This window comes from Sphaeramia orbicularis, chromosome 8 (genome assembly GCF_902148855.1).
Source record: "Sphaeramia orbicularis chromosome 8, fSphaOr1.1, whole genome shotgun sequence".
Lineage (NCBI taxonomy): Eukaryota > Metazoa > Chordata > Actinopteri > Kurtiformes > Apogonidae > Sphaeramia > Sphaeramia orbicularis.
Genome location: NC_043964.1, coordinates 8,914,444 through 8,935,838, shown reverse-complemented (window position 1 = coordinate 8,935,838; position 21,395 = coordinate 8,914,444). Strand labels below are relative to the sequence as shown.

The 21,395-nt window shown below is 37.7% G+C and overlaps 1 protein-coding gene across 2 annotated transcripts in view; it reads right to left on the bottom strand.

Moving 5' to 3' along the window:
* The window catches only part of aatka (apoptosis-associated tyrosine kinase a), a 62,973-nt gene that overhangs the window by 30,481 nt on the left and 11,097 nt on the right, over positions 1-21,395 (bottom strand). For both annotated transcript variants that reach the window (XM_030141138.1, XM_030141139.1), the window contains exon 3: positions 5,703-5,836. In XM_030141138.1, the coding sequence (XP_029996998.1) occupies positions 5,703-5,836 (134 nt within the window). The remainder of the gene's footprint in view (positions 1-5,702; positions 5,837-21,395) is intronic.

Sequence of the window (21,395 nt, the reverse complement as noted above, 5' to 3'; positions counted from 1 at the left end):
GCTATGCTCATTAGTGCTATCGTTGTCCCTGTAGCTGTGACCATTTTTGGTAATTTCCGCATACATTACAAGACAGTGACACCAACATTTACAGTGAGGCAACAATCTCAGGTCCAATGTGGTCTCCAGGGTCTGTAAGGTCCACCTCTGCATGAACAGTGAGTGTACCTGCTTTGTTCGGTACCATGAAGTAATGGTACTAATGTAATGGTACTAATGTAAGGAATGATGTTCAAAGGGTGAATGTGGATGTGGACAGGGGTCTGGATCAGCACTTATGTTGGTCTAATGTTCTAAAATAAAAGTTCCTTTCAATTAAAATGTGTTTTTCTTGTATTTTTTATATTTACTTGTGGTATTTTTTTATTAATTTTTTGTGACTTATGGGCAAGGAACCAAATATGGTCATTTCAATGACGTTGATTTTCTATATAACTACAAAAAAAGTTGAAAAATTTTAAAAAAGCAATAAACTGTTGTTAGATACTCCAATAACACACTAAGGTTAGAATTTTGAATTTCAGAGTATTTCAATGAGTGAACTATAAAGGGTTAACCCTTTATCAGGCAACTGACCATTTCTGGTTATTTCCACATACATTACAAGATAGTGACAGCAACAGTTACCGTGAGGACAATGAGTCAACAATCTGAGGTCTGATGTGGTCTCCAGGGTCTGTAAGGTCCACCTCTGCATCAACAGTGAGTGTACTTGCTTTGTTTGGTACCATGAAGTAATGGTACTAATGTAAGGAATGATGTTCAAAGGGTGAATGTGGATGTGGACAGGGGTCTGGATCAGCACGCATGTTGGTTTAATGTTCTAAAATAAATGTTCCTTTCAATTAAAATGTGTTTTTCTTGTATTTTTTATATTTACTTCTGGTATTTTTTATTCATTTTTTGTGACTTAGGGGTAAGGAACCAAATATGGTAATTTCAATGACCTTGATTTTCTATATAATTACAAAAAAAGTTGAAAAATTTCACAAAAGCAATAAACTGTTGTTAGATCCTCCAATAACACACTTAGGTTAGAATTTTGAATTTCAGAGTATTTCTGAGTGAACTATAAAGGGTTAACCCTTTATCAGGCAAGTGACCGTTTTTGGTCATTTCTACATACATTACAAGACAGTGACAGCAACAGTTACAGTGAGGACAATGAGTCAACAATCTGAGGTCTGATGTGGTCTCCAGGGTCTGTAAGGTCCACCTCTGCATCAACAGTGAGTGGACCTGCTTTGTTCGGTACCGTGAAGTAATGGTACTAATGTAAGGAATGATGTTCAAAGGGTGAATGTGGATGTGGACAGGGGTCTGGATCAGCACGCATGTTGGTCTAATGTTTTAAAACACATGTTCCTTTCACATGGCATGTGGTTTTGTTGGGTTTTAGTACATAATTCTTGCATTTTTTTTGCCACTTACAGGTAAGGAACCAAATACGGTCACTCCATTGACCTTGATTTTCTATATGACAATAAAACATTTTGATGCCCACTTACTGCCATCTTTAGAGTCCCCCTGAATTATCCTAAGTTCATCACACAGAAACTAAATGTGTTTGCATTTGCTTCTTTGATTGCCCGTAGATGTATCCTCCTACACTGGAAGTCGCCTAAACCTCCAGCAGAACACGCCTGGATAACAGATGTGATGTGTTTCTGGAAACCGGAAAAGATCAAATTTTCTCTCAGAGGATCAACTGAGAAATTTGACATTACATGGAAGCCTTTCCTCTCTTACTTTGATAAAACATCTATAGAAAAGATAACAATAGAATAGCTATAACATTGCTAATTAAATGAATGTGTACTAATGTGGGTGGGGGCTTTTTTTTTTCTTTTTTTTCTTAGTTTAAGTTCTTGTTGTAAGTTGGTTTTTGGAAAACTGGACATGCTTATACATGTACTGAGAGGATATGTATACTGAAAATGTGTCCTACTAAAAAAAGATTATTAACCCTGTAAAACCTGACCCGTTAAAAACTAGCCACAAAATTCTATTTCTTTCTTTTTTTTTTATTGAAAAGTTTATTCACCCTTTTAACATATTCCAAACAAAAAAATTAGCTATATCATTTTGGTTTATGATATAATTTTTGTATCACATTTGATACATTGGGCAACAACATTAACTTTAGATACAAAAATACATTTTACCAGTAACATTTTGAGAATATAAAACATTTCAGATAGTATTTTTTTAATGTAAAACTTTCTATAGCCTTTTTATTGTCCTTGAATGGCAACATAATTTCAATATTTTTAAAATTTCAATAGAATAACAACATAAATGTTTTTCTTAATGTAACTTTTTGAAAATTACCAAAGACTTTACTATAAAATGTCTATTGAATGATTTAATGGTATCAGTCATATTGAAAAGAGCAACAAAAAAAAAAAACAAAAAAAAAAAAAACTGGTTTTTTTTTTTTGTATGATTGTCACTTTCTTTTACCTTGATTTCAATAAAAAGAATGTTGAAAAAAAAAAATCACAAAAGTAATAAAGTCTTGTTAGGTCCTCCAATAACACACTAAGGTAATCATTTTGCATTTCAGAGTATTTCTATGAGTGCCCTATAAAGGGTTAATAACAGTCTATTCCTTCTACTGGTGTCGCCAATCAATGCATCAAAGTCTGAAAATGACTAACTTTTTATGCTAATGCCATAACATGATGAGTATGTTAATGGGAAAAAAAACAATAGGAAACTGCTGATCCAACTGCTCTCCAATTTCCTCCTCATCTCTGTCTCCATATGCCCCCTGCCTGTGTCGTTCGCTGTTAGCCTTCATCAGCCGCTCAGCTGAGTGCTGATGTTTGACACAGCATGGCTGAGTCACGCTGGCAGCTGAAGGCGACGCCAGACAATGTGTGCCAGCTCGGGTTGGGAAACGGAACTTGTTTGCGCGATTTGGATCGACTGAGACAATGATCAAAAGACGTCAGAATGTACATGGTGTGTAGATTAGAGAGCAGAGATTAGAGAGCAGAGAGCATAGCAGATCAATAGAGCATTGGTGCTTCACAGTGTCCAAAGAATCCTTAAGAATCACAAGAAAAAGGATTCACCAACTGTTGTAAAATGGGTACTTTTATATTAGAATTATGATGCATCATGGGTAAAGTGAGCAAACTGGCACTATTAACCCATAAAACCCCAAACATCCACTGACGACTAAAAGCATCGACTGATCTAAGCAGTTCAGTACTTGTTAATCCACTAATCCTATCAATACATTTAAAGAATTGGTGTAAAATACAGTTTGTCATCTTTTCATATGACCTATTTGGACATTCAGAGGCTCTATAATTACCATGGAAACACCGTCATCTTCCTACAACATTGATTCACCAGTAAAACCCAGAACCCAAAACAACGGATGGAGACACTTGGTTTACATATAGGCTATTAAATAATAAATAAAATAAACAAAAACAAATAAAAACATACCAAATCCTGAATAACAGGATAAAATAGCCAAAAAAAAATGAACCAAAACTAAGTAAAACAGAATAAAATAAGCAACAAAATGAACAAAAACAGCCAAAGTGATCAATAAAATGAACAAAAATGAATAATAAATCAACAAAATAATAAGTAACATGAACAAAATAAGCCACAAACTGAACAAAACTGAAGGAAAAATAATGTAGTTGGATCAATAACTGGATGTAAATGCTTGTTTTATGTTCAGTTAATGATATATTTGACTAAAAAAATCACTTTTTTTAAAGCAATTTTCTTTGTTCTAATATAATAACTTTTGAGTTTTAGTTTGATGTAAAATACAGTTATTCATCTTTTCATGGTCATCAGATATGACCTATTTGGATGTTCAGAGGCTCTGTAGTTACCATGGAAACACCGTCATCTTCTACAACATTGATTCACCAGTAAAACCCATGGAGTTGGATCAATGACAGTGGATGGAGACATATCTTTGCTGAAAAAGTCACTTTTTCTTCAGTTTTCTCTGTTTCTGATATAAAACCCCTCAACTTTAATCAGAGCTTTAATGAACATCTACATGATCAATGAATTAAATATAGGAAAATATATAATTTTCACTGAAAAAACAAAAAATTATTAAATGATTAGAAGATATCACATTTATTATTACCTCCGCCAAGGAGGTTATGTTTTCGCTGGAGTTGGTCTGTCTGTCTGTCTGTCTGTCTGTCTGTCTGTCTGTCTGTCTGTCTGTCTGTCTGTCTGTCTGTCTGTCTGTGTGCAAGATAAGTAAAAAAGTTATGGACGAATTTGGATGAAAATTTCAGGAAATGTTGGTACTGGCCCAAGAAACAAATGATAAAATTTTGGTGGTGATCGCGGGGGGGGGGGAGGGGGGGGGGGGGGGGGGGGGGGGCACTGATCTGCCTTGGTGGAGGTCTGTGCTCTCTGAGTGCTTTTCTAGTTAATGATTGTATTTGTAGTAAATATTTAAAGTGCATAAACATATTATAATTCTTATTAAATATGGTTAATTATGCAAATCTGATTGTGTGTGAGGTGACTAAAAACAGTGTATGTGAATGATTTGTATGGTTGCTTTGTGTTATGGAAAAATATACAGGGAAAAAAAGTGTGTTAAAGCAAATGAAGCAGAATTAATTTAATTATCAGTTTGTAAAAAGGGGGTGGAAGTCTATAAGTTATACTTCTTCCCACTCCTTTTTGAGTACAGAAATATTTTGTTGTATGGTTCTTTATTATCTGATGATTCTATGTGCTCGAAATAAAACTAAACTAACTAAAATACAGAGGAGAACATTATAATAAATGGTGATAAAGCAATTAAGAAAGGTGAAATGTAGAGAGAAATTAACTTGGGAACTACCACAAAAGTAGCTCTGGGTCTTTAACCCTCCGGTATCCCATCCAGCAAGGCCCTTACTAAGCACCAAGTGTGCCTTTTTGGCACACTTGTGGAATAATGTCAAAAAAAAACAACACAGTTTTACACAGTTTGTTTTTAATTCTTTTACACTTTTTTCTGTTTCATCAACTTGAGCCGTAAATAAAAATGCCAACTACTCAATAACTGTCACATTTTTTAACCCTTTAAATGCCGTCTTTGTAATGTAAACAAACCATTTTTTTGGATGTAAAAAACACAAAAAAGTCAATTTTTTTCAATATACTACATAAAAAGTGGATCACATATTATTTGATTTTTTTCATCCTGGCATATATCAGTGATTAACTCCAACACTGGTTCATTTGCATGATTATTTTTGGTGCTAGGTCAAATGTACAAAAATACTAGCATCTGTCACCAAGTGTGAAAAAAATGCACACCTATAAATCAAACTATTAAATATTATATATTGATTTATTTTTCTGCTCTAATTTGATTTTATTTTTGTAAATCAAGGTCATACATATCAAATGGAAGAAATAGTGCGTTTTAGGCACACTTGGGAGACAGATGCTTGTCTTGTAATTTTCTTTTGTTAACAATGTGCAAATTGTAGTTGGTGGCCAGAATTTTAAAGATCATGCAAAACTGAACAACTTTTGAATTCTAACCTTATTTAAATTGTGAAAAATAATATGAAGTTTTTTAAAGTGAAAAGTGTGCTTAAAAGGCGCACCCGGATACCAGAGGGTTAAGGGTTAAACACATCTTATAATTCTGCCTTTTCTTTTGTCTCTGCAGCACTTCCAGCAGGGGGCAGCAGTGAGCTCACCTTAAAGCCAATGTCTCCCTTCTTGCAGCAGAGGCAGGCCAGCATGAGGAAGACGAATGTGAAGAGGCCAGAAAAGGAGACAGCGACCACCGCCAGGGACGAAGGCCACGACAGCTCGCTCAGCGGAGCCCCATCTGTAACGACAAAGGAAATGCCATTGTTAACATCCACACAGAAGTCAGATGGTAAACGGCAGAGCTGCACAGGAAATTAAAAACTAAATACAGATAGAGGTGATTTGTAGACACACAGATGATTTGTAACTGTTTTGTTGGCAGCATGAAGAAAAGAAGCATGTGATTCCTTATTTGCATTTTCTTGTTTATTATTCATCTCTATGGACTCGGAGGATGAATAGGAAATAGTCCCCTGATGCTTAATTACAGTATCTGCTCTGAGTCATGGGAGCCAAAAAGTTTGATACCACCGGCGAACACAATTAGTGCCTTTGGATAATAATTTAATGAAGCAGCAGCTGAGTAGGTACAGTTGCCCATTTTATTTCCACGGAAACAACTGTGATGAATGAAAATGTTTCCTGCAAATCCATAATCTGCTTCTAATTTCTGCTCTACCCTGCAAAATAACCCTCAAAGCAAGAGAAGCAATTTAAAGTTTATTTAATTGAAGCAACTGCTTTCAGGACAGTGCACACAATGCGATTAAAGTTTAGCAAACAATGAGCTGCAGTTATGTCTGAATGAGTCGCATATGAGAAAAAAAGAAGGGTCTTATTTAACTACAGAAAACCAAAGATATTTTGCGCGAGTCACTCAGCAACAACAAACAGAAAATACAATGCATGAATAACAGTGGTTTTGAATGAATGAATGATTGAATGGTGCTGCTGCTTTGTGTGAATTATTCCCAATCTCTGCAGAACACGTGTCAGTCTGTCTTTCTGATTTTTAGTAGCTGTGGACGGGCCAGAGGGCCAGATGTCACAGTTTGGACCACCGCTATATAATGGGATTTACAGTTTTAAACCTCCTGCCAGCACAGATGAAAAGGAAAAAGAGGAAGAGAGAGAGAAACCAGAAGTGAAGGAGAACAAGATTAGAAGAGAGAAAAAATTAAACACCCATCATGATTCTGGACAAAACATCATCTACATCATAACTTCCTTTGTTTTTTTTTTTAATCCATTAACAACATATAACCCAAAAAAAAAATACTTAGTACATTTAAATAGACAAGGTTGGAATAGATGTTCTTTCATTACAGCATTTAGCCTCGTAGGCAGCGACAGTCTATTAAGAAAGAGCATCAAGAGAAGGTAATATCGCTGGAAATGAATCAGTGTTCACATACAGTCATGGAAAAATGATTAGACCACCCCTTGTTTTCTTCCATTTCTTGTTCATTTTAATGCCTGGTACAACTACAGGTACATTTGTTTGGGCAAATATAATGATAACAACAAAAATAGCTCATAATAGTTTAATTTCAGAGCTGATATCTATCCATTTTCCATGTTTTCTTGATAATAACCAAAATCATTTCAGTTCTTACATCAATATCTATGGCATTGTACTGACAAAAACAGTGCTTTAAGGCGTTCCATGTTTTCTTTTCTGTCTGTTTTAGTCACATGATACACACAGGAGTTAGTACTGGATTACATAACCATTGATTTTTATGACTTTTGACGGTCTAAGAATTTTTTCTGCGACTGTATGTCTGACTCAACTTTAAAATTAATCAAACAAGCATCAATTCTCATATGTACTGCTTTTAATTGGTGCTGTCAAATGATTACAATTTTAATTAGATTAATCACAGGATTGCTGTCGATTACTTTCGATTAATCATGAATAAATATCATTCATAACCTCCGCCAAGGAACGGCGGAGGTTATGTTTTCATCTGGGTTTGTTTGTTTGTCTGTTAGCAAGATAACTCAAAAAGTTATTGACGGATGGATTTTGATGGAAATGTTCATACTGGCACAAAGAACAACTGATTAAATTTTGGTGGTGATGGGGAAGGGGGGGGGGGGGGGTGATCTGCCTTGGCGGACGTCTGCGCTTGCCAAGTGCTTTTCTAGTTTTTTATTTACATTAATTGCGTTTATTTTGTATGAGTAAACAGATGCAACAAAGAATATATATATATATATATATACACACACACACACACACACACACACACACACATACACTTGATGTGTTTATTAAACACCTTCAACAAAACAACTTCAAACAATTGTTTCGTCTTGGTGTTTTTTTGTCCTCATATTTCCATCCACAGGGCCAGTGGTGCTGTTTTGTGTCTTCCATCTTTATGGGTTGCTTCTGCAGCCGTCACTACCAGATCAACTGCCCATTTGTGCATGTGTGACAGTAACTCTACTTAGACAAATTGCCTCAAATGTGTTGGCAGAGACATTCAGAGTCATTCTGTGCTACAGATGGGTTAATTCTGTTAAAATTTTTAATGAGATTATCATGATGATGGATTAATCCGTGTTAATGCCTTAATTTTGACAGCCCTACTTTTAATTCATTTGTTATATTTAAGTAATCGAAGGAATAATGTTCCCATAGACCACAGGTGTCAAACATGTGGCCCGGGGGCCAAATCTGACCCGCCAAACGTTCCATTCCGGCCCGCGGGATGAAAGTGCAAAAATTAACCTGAACAGTCAAGGTTGTCAAAGATCATTTTGGTTCAGGTTCCACATACAGACCGATGTGATCTCAAGTAAAAATAACACAATAACCCTTAAATAATGACAACTACAAATTTTCTTTGTGAAAAATTATGTGGAAAAAATTTAAGTGAAAAAACAACATTACACTGTGAAAATATTCACATTTACAAAACTATTCCTTCACAATAAAATGCAAATAAATACATAGATTAAAACAAGTTGAACAACCTGAAATGTGCAATTTTTGTGAATGAGCAATAATCTGCCTGTTACTAAATATTTTGTGCATTTATGGATCTACTGTGATCTGTAGTTGTGTTAATAAGAGATGTAATATTGTAGAAATTGTTCAAATTTTAGTTCCAAACTCCAAAATTTTAACATTATGCCTGTTACCAAATGTTTATGTAACATTGTGTGTAAATGTACATGTATAAATAATAAGTCGAGGCATAATATTGTTAAAATTGCACTAACTTTTCTAATGATATTTCTGTTTTTTTCAGGTTATTCACATCTTTTTTGTAAAATGTAAATATTTTCAGAATTTAATTGGGTTTTTTTTATACTAAAACAAAAAGAAAAACTTGTATTTGTCATTATTTATAGGTTAAGTCATTATTGTACTGGTCTGGCCTGCTTGAGATCAAATTGGGCTAAATATGACCCCTGAACCAAAATGAGTTCGACACCCCTGCCATAGACTGTTCCTCCTTCAGTCTTATAATTTCAGTCAGTGACAATAAGGGTAGGGGACTGGTCATTCCCATAATGCACCTGGGTTTTCCACACCATCCCCCCCTTTCATACTGACCAATTTTTAACTCTATGTAGTCGTTATTTTGTCATGCACATTAAAGCACCTATCCCACGTGGACATAACATTTCTGCATTTGTATGAATATAACAGGCATCATCATTATTCATTTATCCATATAGTTCTAATAGTGTTAAGTATACAGTAACTGGAACGGTGGAGGTTTCTATTACTGGATACTAATAACTGCAGTAGTAGTATATCCACTGGTAGTACTTGGAGTAGTAGTATTAACAGTAACTGATAACAGCTATGAGTATTTCTACTTACACCAGTAACAGCAGTTCTAGTTTTTTACACGTCGGCTAAAATTTGCTTCGAGGTCTTACTTATGTCTTTGTGCATAAGAAATCAATCTAAGTGAATCCCCAAAGGAACTTTGTGTTGGTAAATGCAAGTTATGCAAATTTACAGGATTTCAGTTCTGTTCAACATGTTGATGCTCATATGAACTATGTTTTCAGCTCAAAAATGTCCAATTTCATCACAATTAATACTATATTTTCATGTCACAAATGGCCAAGTTATATTTGAACTGAATTTACCTGAAAAACAAATATTCTATTCTTTTAGATTCCCCAGTTTTTCTTACAAGATTCTATCCTACATATCACATGTTTTATTTTTACAGGTTCAATATGGAGTATGGTGCTGATCCATCCTGATTATGTTACGCCAATACATACATTAAGAATGTCACACGTCACTTTTTAAATCAACAGTTTTCTAATAATAAGCATTTTTATAAAGAAATAACAATTCTATATTGTTATTTACTCTTTAGTATGATGATAAACTATACAATAAATAATTCTGATACTAGTTTTTGCACAGGGATCATTTGTGGAAACGGTGACATGGCTGCCGAGCATCAGTATGATGGGATCTGTAACAACCATGTCACATCTGTCCACTGCCACATTTTGTGTTTTTGTGTCAGCTGTTATTGTTTTAGATCCACAATACTAACATTTATCAATAAGAGCATGATTAGCAACAGTAAGTATATAAGTTTATTACTAATAAAGTACTGGTACTGACCAGATCATCATGGGTAATGTCACGTCTGTCCACCAGCAAAAGTTTTCACATACACGTGCTATTCAAAATCCAATATTATGAAAATAGAGCTTCCACTGTCAAATAATATCAGTCGTCTGTGCACAAATGTATTAGCATTATTTCAACACAGTTCTATGCATTTCTTACAACATTTTTTTTTTTTTTTTTTGACAAAAATGGCCACTCATTTGATCCCCTAAGTAAATTTTAGCCGATTTATGTTTCTATTTCTGGTGCATCCATGCGTCTCCCCCTGCCCCCAATCTCTTTCTCTCTCTTTAACACCAACTGGTCATAGTAGAAGACCATCCTAGAGGATTCTGTTAGTGTCTGATTGGTTTACTAAGAGTCTAGTTTTAACAAGCTCTGGCATGAGATAACTTTTGTTATGATTTGGTGCTATATGAATAAAATTAGATTTGATTTGAAATGCATATGAATTTTGACCTCAGAGTCTAGTAGGACTTGTGCTCTGTTTTTCCTTTGTGTGGGTACTTTTCCAGCTCAGTGACTGAGACCCAGCAGTCCTGACCCATTTGGCTGCAGGGAACACACTGTTCTAAACGTGACAGCTCCTGCAGCCCAAAGATCCCCGTTCCAACCAAAGCTTGACCTTAAGGTCGCGGCCACAGAGCCTGAACAGATCAACATGGACACTTTCACACACATGCACACTTTCACACACATGTACAGGCAATGCAAACAGACAGGCACATTGCACCTAGGTTCCTACACTAAACCTGGTGTAAGAACTACTGTGTGTGTGGGCACTGAACCGCCAACACATCACCATGGAGACTAACCTCGCTGGCCGACACGTATTAGTTGATTGGCTTTTACGGGGCGGTAAACCTCATGCTCCCCTTTTCCTTACAGCGCTTTTGAAGGAGATGCAGTTTTGCTGATGCTGTACCCGCTGCTTCTCATGTCTACTTAACTGAGCAATGCGATGACAGCTTGTAAAACTGTGTACAGGAGTGTCTGAAGTGAAAAAGGAGGAGATTAAGCTAAACCATGCAGTGCCCTTTCTGGAGCTATCGCATACCACGACAGCCAGCCAGTGGGAGGTGACGGGACGTGTTCTGTAGAGGCTGATATAAAAAATACAAATGATGTTTTCCTCCAAATGTGAATATCTATTCGCATTTCTATCCCCTCCTCCTTATATTACAGCAAAGAAGCTTAGATCCAATACAAATCAAAATATACTGTACATTCCCCTCCTCTGTCATTGTACAGATAAAGCCAAATCCAGCCAAATTCCCAAATGAACTAGCACTAACTGGGTATTTCAGTCACAGATGAATGAATCTGATAAAGGAGGAGAGAGGTGCACTGTGCAGATGGTGCCAGAAACAGCGATGACACATGCTGATTCAGAGGGCATGGTGACTCAGGGCTCACTGAAGGACGGGACGTAAAACACACATACACATGTGGCACATATGTGAGGAGGCAATTAAGCGCCTTGTCATGATGTACGAGCGCTGACACTGATCGATGGCTCTGGTCTCCACTGCCCCAACAGTACTATTAGAAAAAGAAAAAAAAAAAGGACAAAAAATAGAAGTGCTGTAAAATATCACAAACGTCCGCCAAGGTTGAGAGGGCACTCCTTCCTTTAGTTCCACAATATTAATACACCGCAAGCAAACCACAAATTATGGCCCATGTTTTTTTTTCCTCTTTGTCGGTTGGTCTGTGGTCCATGTCCATTCCACTAGTGTCATGAAAATCTATGTCCTGTCCTGACAGAGAGGATTGATTACATCACAGTGGTGGAATGCATTTCAAGTACAGAATATACAACTTTGTGTTAATGGAGAGATATTTTACTTTTTTAAATGAAGTTATGCATGTTAAAACATTTCCCTGTGGTCTATATAAACTGTAAATGCTAAGTTTGGGTCTGAATTCTTCATTAATTCACTTCCACAGTAGAGCGTGACCGATATGGGATTTTTGGGGCCAATGCCGATACCGATATTGGGGGCTAAAAAAAAGCCGATATCCAATATATCGGCCGATATCTGATATTGGCTGATAACCAATATATTGGCTGATATATGAAATAAGAACACTGATCTACACAGGATATAATAATCTTTTATAAGATAATTGTGGAAAGGTGGATAAACAGTTGCACAAATCTGTGTTTATCTCACAAAGATAATGTACACAACTTTCAAACACAAACTATGGAATCATAAAAATAATTAGAGCAAAAAATATGACTGACCACAAAATGATGTTTTCACTCACAAACTTTGATGTGTCTGCCTCACGGCACTACAACTTCCCCTGTGGACTAAGGACTAAACTGAGCATGTGCAGAGTGAATTACGTGAGTCCTAAATTGTTCCTGATTGGAGCAATTGCAAGAGTTACAACTGACCCGTGTTACAACTGTCCCCGCTCTCCCCTACACTATTAACGCCCAGGCGTGCTGGCAGAATGAAACTGTGAGGTAGACAGGAAGTGTACGGACATGGGTGCGTGTGGGGGGGTGAATACTTCATAAGACGGGGGGCGTCCGTGATTTTCGGAGGGTGGGGGTCGGAGTGGGGGGGTTAGCAGTCCAACCTTGTCAGAGCGTGCGGTAACGGTCCGTGATTTTTGCCAGTGGGAGGCGTCAGTCGGAGCGGAGAAGATTACAAGTCCATCCTTGTCAGAGCGCGGAGATGACAGTGTCATTGTCCGAGCAGGAGTGAAAGTGAAACTAACTCACTTTAAAGTTCCTCTTATTCTCCAGCCAGCACATACACACAGGACCAGCGAGCGACAGAATCTCCGTGCAGCAAAAAAACTTAATATATCAGCTACATCGGCTACATATTGGCCGATGTTGATTAATCAGTGATACCTATAATCGGCCCAATTAATCAGCCGGCCGATTAATCAGTTGGGCTCTACTCCACAGGTCAATCTCCAACTCTATTTCTGACTAATGACACCAGAAAGGTAATTTTGAGCATTGGCCCTTTAAATGCAAATGAGCCACTATACGCCCCACCCCCTCCAGGTTGTTGACTGTGCTTTTTGTCCCGTTCAGCCACTTGTGTTCATTAATACAACCAACAACTGAATATTTTAGGTAACTGGCTCAAAGTTTGGACATAGTTTCAGATTTATACTACAACCACTGCTGCTGATAAACAATTATGGCGCACTCTGACAAATGTTCATCAGAAGTATGTGCAAATGTCATGACGTAACTAGTATTAAAATGTAACAAAATACCGTAATTTCCGGTCTATAAGCCGCTACTTTTTTCCACACACTGTGAACCGGCAGCTCTAAAATGATGCAGCTAATTTATGTTGTCTGGGCTAACGATCGATCCGGCTGACGAAGAAGGAAATAGAGCTGCTGCACGCAAGCTTGGCATCAATGACGCGGTGGTGAGATGTTGGAGATGGGGTGAGTGCAGCTTATAGTCCGGAAAGTACGGTAAGCAGGAATTAAAACAAGTTGTAGAAAGCCACTCGATTTTTTCCTGAATGAATATAAAGATAACTTTGCAGCACCTGGAGGGTTCAAACTCAAACTTTTTGAACTATTAGGGTCCAAATACACAAATAAAAGGTACCAAAGACTAATAAAAGTAGTTTTTGCAAAATATGACCCCTTTTTGACAAACTGACCTCTGAGTTCTATGTCAGTCTAATAGAAATCTCTATATTTAACCAAAGCTGCATTACAACCCCCTCTTCATTAAAGCCTCAAGTATCAATATCACACATTTATCTTAAGATAGGAAGTGTACGTCACATGTACACTAGTCAACATTTGCTAGGGATCAGGACTATAACTTTGCTATATTCGGGGGTGTAATTCTGGAAACTTGAAAATTTACTTTCCCAGTGGAGTACAGCCTGCGGATGCGGATGGTGGCCACACACATTATTGACATCACACCGTATGTGTTTCAGAACATTCTGAGTGGTTTCAGTGAAAACAAAATTGGAAGAGTAATGGTTGTGAACTCTAATTTCTAGGGTTGTATCACCCTTTTGCCTGAAAGTGCAATAAAAATTTATGTTTTTTTACCTTTTGGTCCATTTTTCTTTACATGACTAGCCAAAGTACACACATAATATATGAAGTCACCCAAAATATTATACAACATCAATTATTGAGCAAATATAAAACTGATCCCTAGCAAATGTTGACTAGTATACTTTGGTTTGTAACAAGAGTGTGCTTTGTCATCTCTAGACAATATATGAAGACACGTCTGAGCTCTCAGTGGCGTTAGATTTCATGGTCCGTCTATTATTTTCTGGCGGTTTTGTGAAATTGAGCAGTTTGCAACAACCTGTAAGTCGACTGAAGGAGGATCAGTGTTTCTGAGAGCCTGAACCTATGATTTGGGCAGACAGAGCGTTTCCGAAAACCTGTTAGGGCCAAACAACTACCTTGAGTGGAGGAATCAAGGTATATTAAGGTGTTATTGATGAGGAATGTACTGGTCGATCTTCTGTGGACCTATTATGTAGCACTTTTGGAAAATAAACTGTATGAGATTCAGCGGCTGAGGTGAGGTTTATCTAAGACCCCTGTAATAGCTCATTCACACTGAAGAGTCAACTGAAGTGGTGCAAGTTCTTGGTCTGTATAGCAAAAAAGAAATGGATTGTAAATGAAACGTGCTAATGTAGCAACACCACCCTCAGCACTTTACAATTCGTAGTAATAGCAACAGTGAGGAAGTGAGGATGACCCATAAAGACCAAAATAGCCACCAGCAACACAAACCATCTACTGATATAAACAGTGAAATACTTGTTGATCCACTAATTCTACCAATACATGTAAATAATTGGTGTTAAAATCTTTTCATGGTCATCAGATATGACCCATTTGGACCTTCAGAGGCTCTGTAGTGAACATGGAAACGCTGTCATCTTCTACAACACTGATTCACCAGTAAAACCCATTGAGTTCAACAAATGAAAGTGTATGGACACACTTGGTTTTACATTCAGTTAGCAATATCTTTGCTGAAAAAGTCACTTTTTCTTCATTTTTCTCTGTTTTGATATAAATAAGTTTGAATTTACTCTGAGTTTTCATCAACATCTACATGATCTGTGAATTAAATATAGGAAAATACATGATTTACACCAAAAAAATGCAAAAATATAGAGGATAATATTATTTAAAAAGATTGGTGATAAATCAGTTACGAAAGATAGAAATGGAGAAAAGATCATTTGGGAACTGCCACAAAAGTAGCACTGGGTCTTTATGGGTTAGAGCGGTGTTTTTCAGCCTTGGGGTTGGGACCTCATGTGGGGTCGCCTGGAATTCAAATGGGGTCACCTGAAATTTCTAGTAATTGATAAAAAACTAATAAAAAAAAAATATACGGTGAGTTGAGAGAGACAACCCCAGTCCATAAAAGACGTGACAAACTGTGAAGCTAAAACTGAAGCACTGTGGTTCTGTTTATCTGTTAAATGTTCATTGTGGTCGGTTTCAGATGCTGCAGCTCTTTCATAATTCATAGTTTGAGTCATTGTTTGTTCAGTATTAATTGTCAGCCTTGTAAATCCAAGCTGGACTGACTGTACATATCCTGACCAAGGAAAATAAAATTCTTCCTTTGTGCAGTAATCTACACCTGGCTTTTCTGCCTCCGTCCATAATACTATACATTATATAGCTTAAATGTAGCGTAAAATTAACATTTATTTGCAACATATTATAGCAAACTATTACATGATCAAAAAAAAAAAGTCTCCATTTTGAATGTCTGGGGTCGCCAGAAATTTGTGATATTAAAGTGGGGTCAGGAGCCAAAAAAGGTTGGGAACCACTGGGTTAGAGGATCCAAGCAGCATCTCTGAAAATGACTAGATAGATGGTGGAAGTTAAAAATCCTCATGTAGATCAATTTCAGGCAATCCTATATTTTATTTGTTAATACATTAACACAATTGCTGTTATATCTGGGATTTTCCAGCCCGGCAACGCACTCACACAAATGACATACAATCAAAACAATGTCATTAACAAGTCAATATCAGGCATTTCTTTAATATCCAACAGCTGGATAACTCCACATAAAAGTTTTAATTCACCATCAGAAATGATTAAAAGATCATCCAGAGGCACCATTTTCATAAAAGCAACATTTGGAGAATCCATCTCCCTCTTTCTCTCTGAGGAACTATGAGAGAGTGGTGACCTGAGGTCCTCCATAAATATTTGAGAAGCACACATTACTTCACCAGCTGCACAGCAAAATGAAAATAAAGCACTTAAAGCCAGGCTTATACTCGCTTTATTAAAAAGCTGTATTCGGAACCGAAGGAAGAGGAGCAACGGCCTGACAGCTGGGAGGGGAGAGCGATGGAGTCACCCTGCCACCTCCATGATATAAATGAGGCTGAAATGGGCTCAAATGAGAATGGAAAGACATGATGGAGAGAGATGCTATCTGTTCAAAACAAACACAGAATCACATAAAACATACTGGTAAAAGCCTCAATGCTGCTGCTGAGATCAGTTTTAATAAACTACCCTGTGACTTGTGCAGTTTGGTATATAAAGTCAACTTGTGCTGTCAGATCATGGTTTTATTACTTAGTTGTAGACTTACGTGAAGATGTTCGTTCCAAATCTGTGGCAGAAAAAAATGTGTTTCTCATTCTGTCACGACAAGGTTTATTAAAGGGGTCATATTTATCTAAACCCACTTTTATTAGACTTTGGTTCATTTATTTGTGTATTTGGACCCTAATAGTACATATGTTTGAATTTGAACCCTCCGGGTGCTGCAAAGACATCTTTATATTCATTTTGGCAAAAAATACAGTGGATTTCTACAACCTGTTTTAATTCCTGCTTAATTTATTACATCTATAACTTGTTATATCATGACATTTGCACATATACGGTCAAGACTTCCGACAAATTTCTCCGAGTATGACATAGTTGTTTGTCAGTAGCAGTGGTTGTAGTCCATACTGAAAATATGTCCAAACATCGATCAGATTACCTAAAATGTTCAGTTGTTGGTTGAACAGGACAGAGCAGCACAGTCAGCAACCTTGAGGGGGTGGGGCCTGAAGTGGCTCATGTGCATTTAAAGGGCCAGTGCTCAAAACGACCTTTCTAGTGTCATTACTAAGAAATAGGGTTGAAGATGGACCTGTGAAGTTGAATTAATGAAGAATTCAGACCCAGGCGTAGCATTTACAGTTTATGTAGACCACAGGGAAATGTTTGAAAATGCATAATTCCATTTAAAAAAAAAAAAAAAAGCTAAATATCTCTCCTTTAACACTACATCTAAATAGGGGGCTTAAGTACCACGACTACTTTGTGATTGTATGTCTCAACCACTTGTCAAGTTGCCGTTCACATTCATGTCTGTCCAAACTCATATGTAGACTCCGGGATTTCCAGTAAGACATTTTATTTATAGGAGTCCGATCATTATATGAAAACTGTTTTTGCGTATTATAAAGAAAGTGTACCTTTTGGATATAAAATGTCACCACTCCACCATTTTATGCTTTTTAACACATTTGTGTGGGCTTCTATAATAATATATAGTGTATTAATTAGGGAGTTGTCACCATAAATGTGTTTTGCAACCCAAGGTCACAGTGACCTTGAACTTTAACTACAAAAATCTAATGAGTTTAAGTGAATGTTAAGTGAATGAAATTCCGTCAACGGCTTCCTCAGATGTGGTGTAACTAGACTGGGTCAGTCGACCAGAAAATCTAATGCCTCTGGCCACAGCGGTCTCCAGCACAGAGGTACAAAAATGCAGCGTCTTGTTAGATTCAGGGTTGCAGCACAGCGGTCAAGTGGCCCCATCAATGGAATAGTGTCAACAAACAGAGAAATGTAAATGAAGCTAATAAATATCAGCCAATTGGGCTGTCTGAGCTTAGAAATTCCAAACAGAGTGACAGAAATAATAGACAGCGATATAGACTGGCCTCTCAGGGAGGAAGCAGGCAAGTAAAGGAATGTTCACGTCAATGGTGTGTGTGTCTGTGTGTTCATGCGTGTATGTATGCGATGAGGATGTGATGTGTTAGGCACCGCTTTTCATGGTAGATCATATTAATAAACCATAGATCACTTGAGAAAGGCTTTCTGCTGCTGTGCAGATGCAGCAGGCGGTGAACACAGCTAAACATAAGGCTTACATCTGCTGGGATGCACACGATAAAGGTCATCCTCTATTCAACAAACGGGTTTCAAATAGACACAAGGGAGAAAAAAGGATAGAAATGTCCAAGGAAAAACTGCAGAGTGAGTGGAATGAATTTGAGTTCGTAGCTGGATGATTACAATGCCTCCCACATTCATCAGTGCCGGGGCTGAGTGTTCACATGTACAACAGCACATGCACCCACTCATGAAGTCAGGTCAAGGTGTTGCTCTGGGGGGCTGAATGGAAGTGTAAAGTTTCCGTGGTAACAGAGCAGTGGGTAGTTGTTTCTGCGTCTGATAGAAGCCTTCCCTTGAGGCCATGAGGAGGAGCTCTGACACACAAAATAATGTTGTATGCTTTGATTTAGAGAGGCAGAACACAAATAAACGTCATTCTCCCTCTGAGACGCTACAGTATATTCTCATCCCCTTCGGTCCTGTTCTTGCTAGTGGGTTGCTTTGAATGCTCCAATGCACACTGGGTCTTGTTTTTGACCAAGAGACCAAGTAATGACAGTGCTGCAGGGTTGGCACTAAGCCAAACTACACACCACTGCAATCAAATCATCTTGAGAAAGAGTTAGGGGGAGACCACAGGAGGGAACACAGGGGTGTGATACAGTTTCGACAGCTATTAGTATTCAGCAAATTAGATGCAAAATACAAGACGCATTTCTTATGCAGCTCCTGAATAAAAGTGTTCGGCTGATGCATGGTCAGCGGCTACAGGCTGCTGCAAACACATATTTGTCAGACAGTTTGTTTAAAATTACAAGCACATTCTGCTTGCAGATACAGATGCAAATACTTCAGAATTTGGGAGCATGTCCAGATGGCACTGGTGCCTGAAGTACAAAATGACTTTGGTGCCCTTTAACTCCCTCTCAACACCTCTTATAGGTCAACATGTAAGAAGGAAATGAAGACAAAGCATGCGTGAAGTGTGCAGAAATGCCGGAGCAGCTCTAAATCTCTCAGAGCACGTTTGTACATTCAGGACAGGGCTGCAGGGGCAGACCAGCTCCTCCATCTGCCTCTTCTGGGTAGCTGCCCATCTGTATATATAACCTAAGCTAAATATCGATTGGCCACTGCTCTTGTGCATGGATCAATTGTTGGCTCAAGTGGTTAGCTCATCTTCGGTGTCAAGATGTAATTTGAGCACCTATTTTTAAAGATCTGTGCTGAAGGACATGCAAGTATTATCATCTAGGGATACAGAGGGGAGAGTCTTCTTTTTTTCACCCACATTTAATAAGAAAGTCAGTTGTTGTCCATCAAAATGTACTCTCCCAAGACAAAAAAAAATTCCCACAGCAATATTTTCCCCCTCTGTTACAAGGGTAGATGAAGATGGAAAGATCATGATAGACAGATGAAAAGCGAGAGATAAAGCAGAGGTTAAGAAGTGACTAGTGCAACCTGGGGGTTAAAAGTAAGAGTTACAGTAATGAACACAAAGAGGTCAGGAGGAAGATGCACTCTGTACAAATACATGCACAAACATGTCAGTCTTCAGAAGGGTTGACAGCAGAAAGAACAGTGCGGCATGATTAATGGCAGGCTATGTTATCCTCCCACGGTTTACATCCTCTCTGCCATTCTCTGGACATGCGATTTGTGAATGACTGCAGATGGCAGAAGGATGTGCTGGCCTGCAGAGAGCCATGATAACTGTCATTAACTTGAAGCGAGAGCCCAGGAGGAGCGGCATGGATCACCATTACAGGCCTGCCATGTTTGCCCCCTGACAGCCCGGGCAAGGACATGCTGCAGAGAAGGAAATGTGCAAATAATGTCAGCTCTGTCTTTGATGGACAGATGTTTTGACTTATCGTCACAGATTAACTCACTACCAAAACATGCCGCTGCCTGCGATTGTGCAACTTGTATCATTTAATATTAATAGTTCATTTATTAAGTGTGACAACAGCGAATTACTGCGGAGAAGATTGCCGCCCTGTCTGCTCCGTGTTCTGCATTTTGCATTGTGGGCTGTTGGATCAAATTTGGAGGGAAATCTGCTGAATGAGACAATTATTATGTAGCATGAAAAATAATCAGAGCTCCTGCTTTTCTGTACAGATTAACATTATTGTTCACAGTTTAGCACACCGGGAAACAGATGGCTCATAGAGGGGAAATATGTTTATCCTCTTCAGTCATGTAGAAGAAAAAGCGGCTGAGGTTTCAAGGATCCTCTTTGCAACAGGAAGCGGGAGAGTTTATCAGAAATGGAACAGTCCTAACCAACACCAGTATGGTTCTGAGCATCTTTTTAAACATTCTGTGACAAACTGTTTGGATTTACATGAAACATAACGTGAAAAGACAGATTTGACTTTAGCTTTAAAAACAACTCACCACAAATAGACCAAAGTGGGAAAGGAAGAGATTAAGTCTTTAAGGGATTCAGCCTAGTATGTATAGAACATTCTGTTTTCCAGTTCACATAAATGTTTAATCAACAGCAACAGACATAACAAGTGGTTCCAGGCACAACAAGCCCCGCCCCTTACACGTATTGTATCTTATTTGGGCATCGATACAGCTGATGTTGTCATGTCTATGCGTGTGCTGATGTCAGGATATTAATTGCCTCTACATATGTGCCAAGTTTGAAGTAATTTGAAAGTAAATTGATGTTTTTATAGACATTTGAAATTTCACCCATTATAGATAAATGGGAGAAGAAAAACATTTTGACCTACTTTTCCCAAATTATAATCACATCTATCCTGGGTCACTGGCAATCGATAAACCCAATTTGGTATGAATTCAACCAAAAGTTTTGCTGCTACAGACATTTGAAATTTCACCCACTGTAAGTAAATGGGAAAAAAAACATTTAAAAAAAAATTCATAAAAAATTGGAACTTTGGCCTACTTTTCCCAAAATGTAATCAGATCTATTCTGGATCACTGGCAATCTATAAACCCAATTTGGTATGAATTCAACCAATAGCTTTGCTGCTATAGT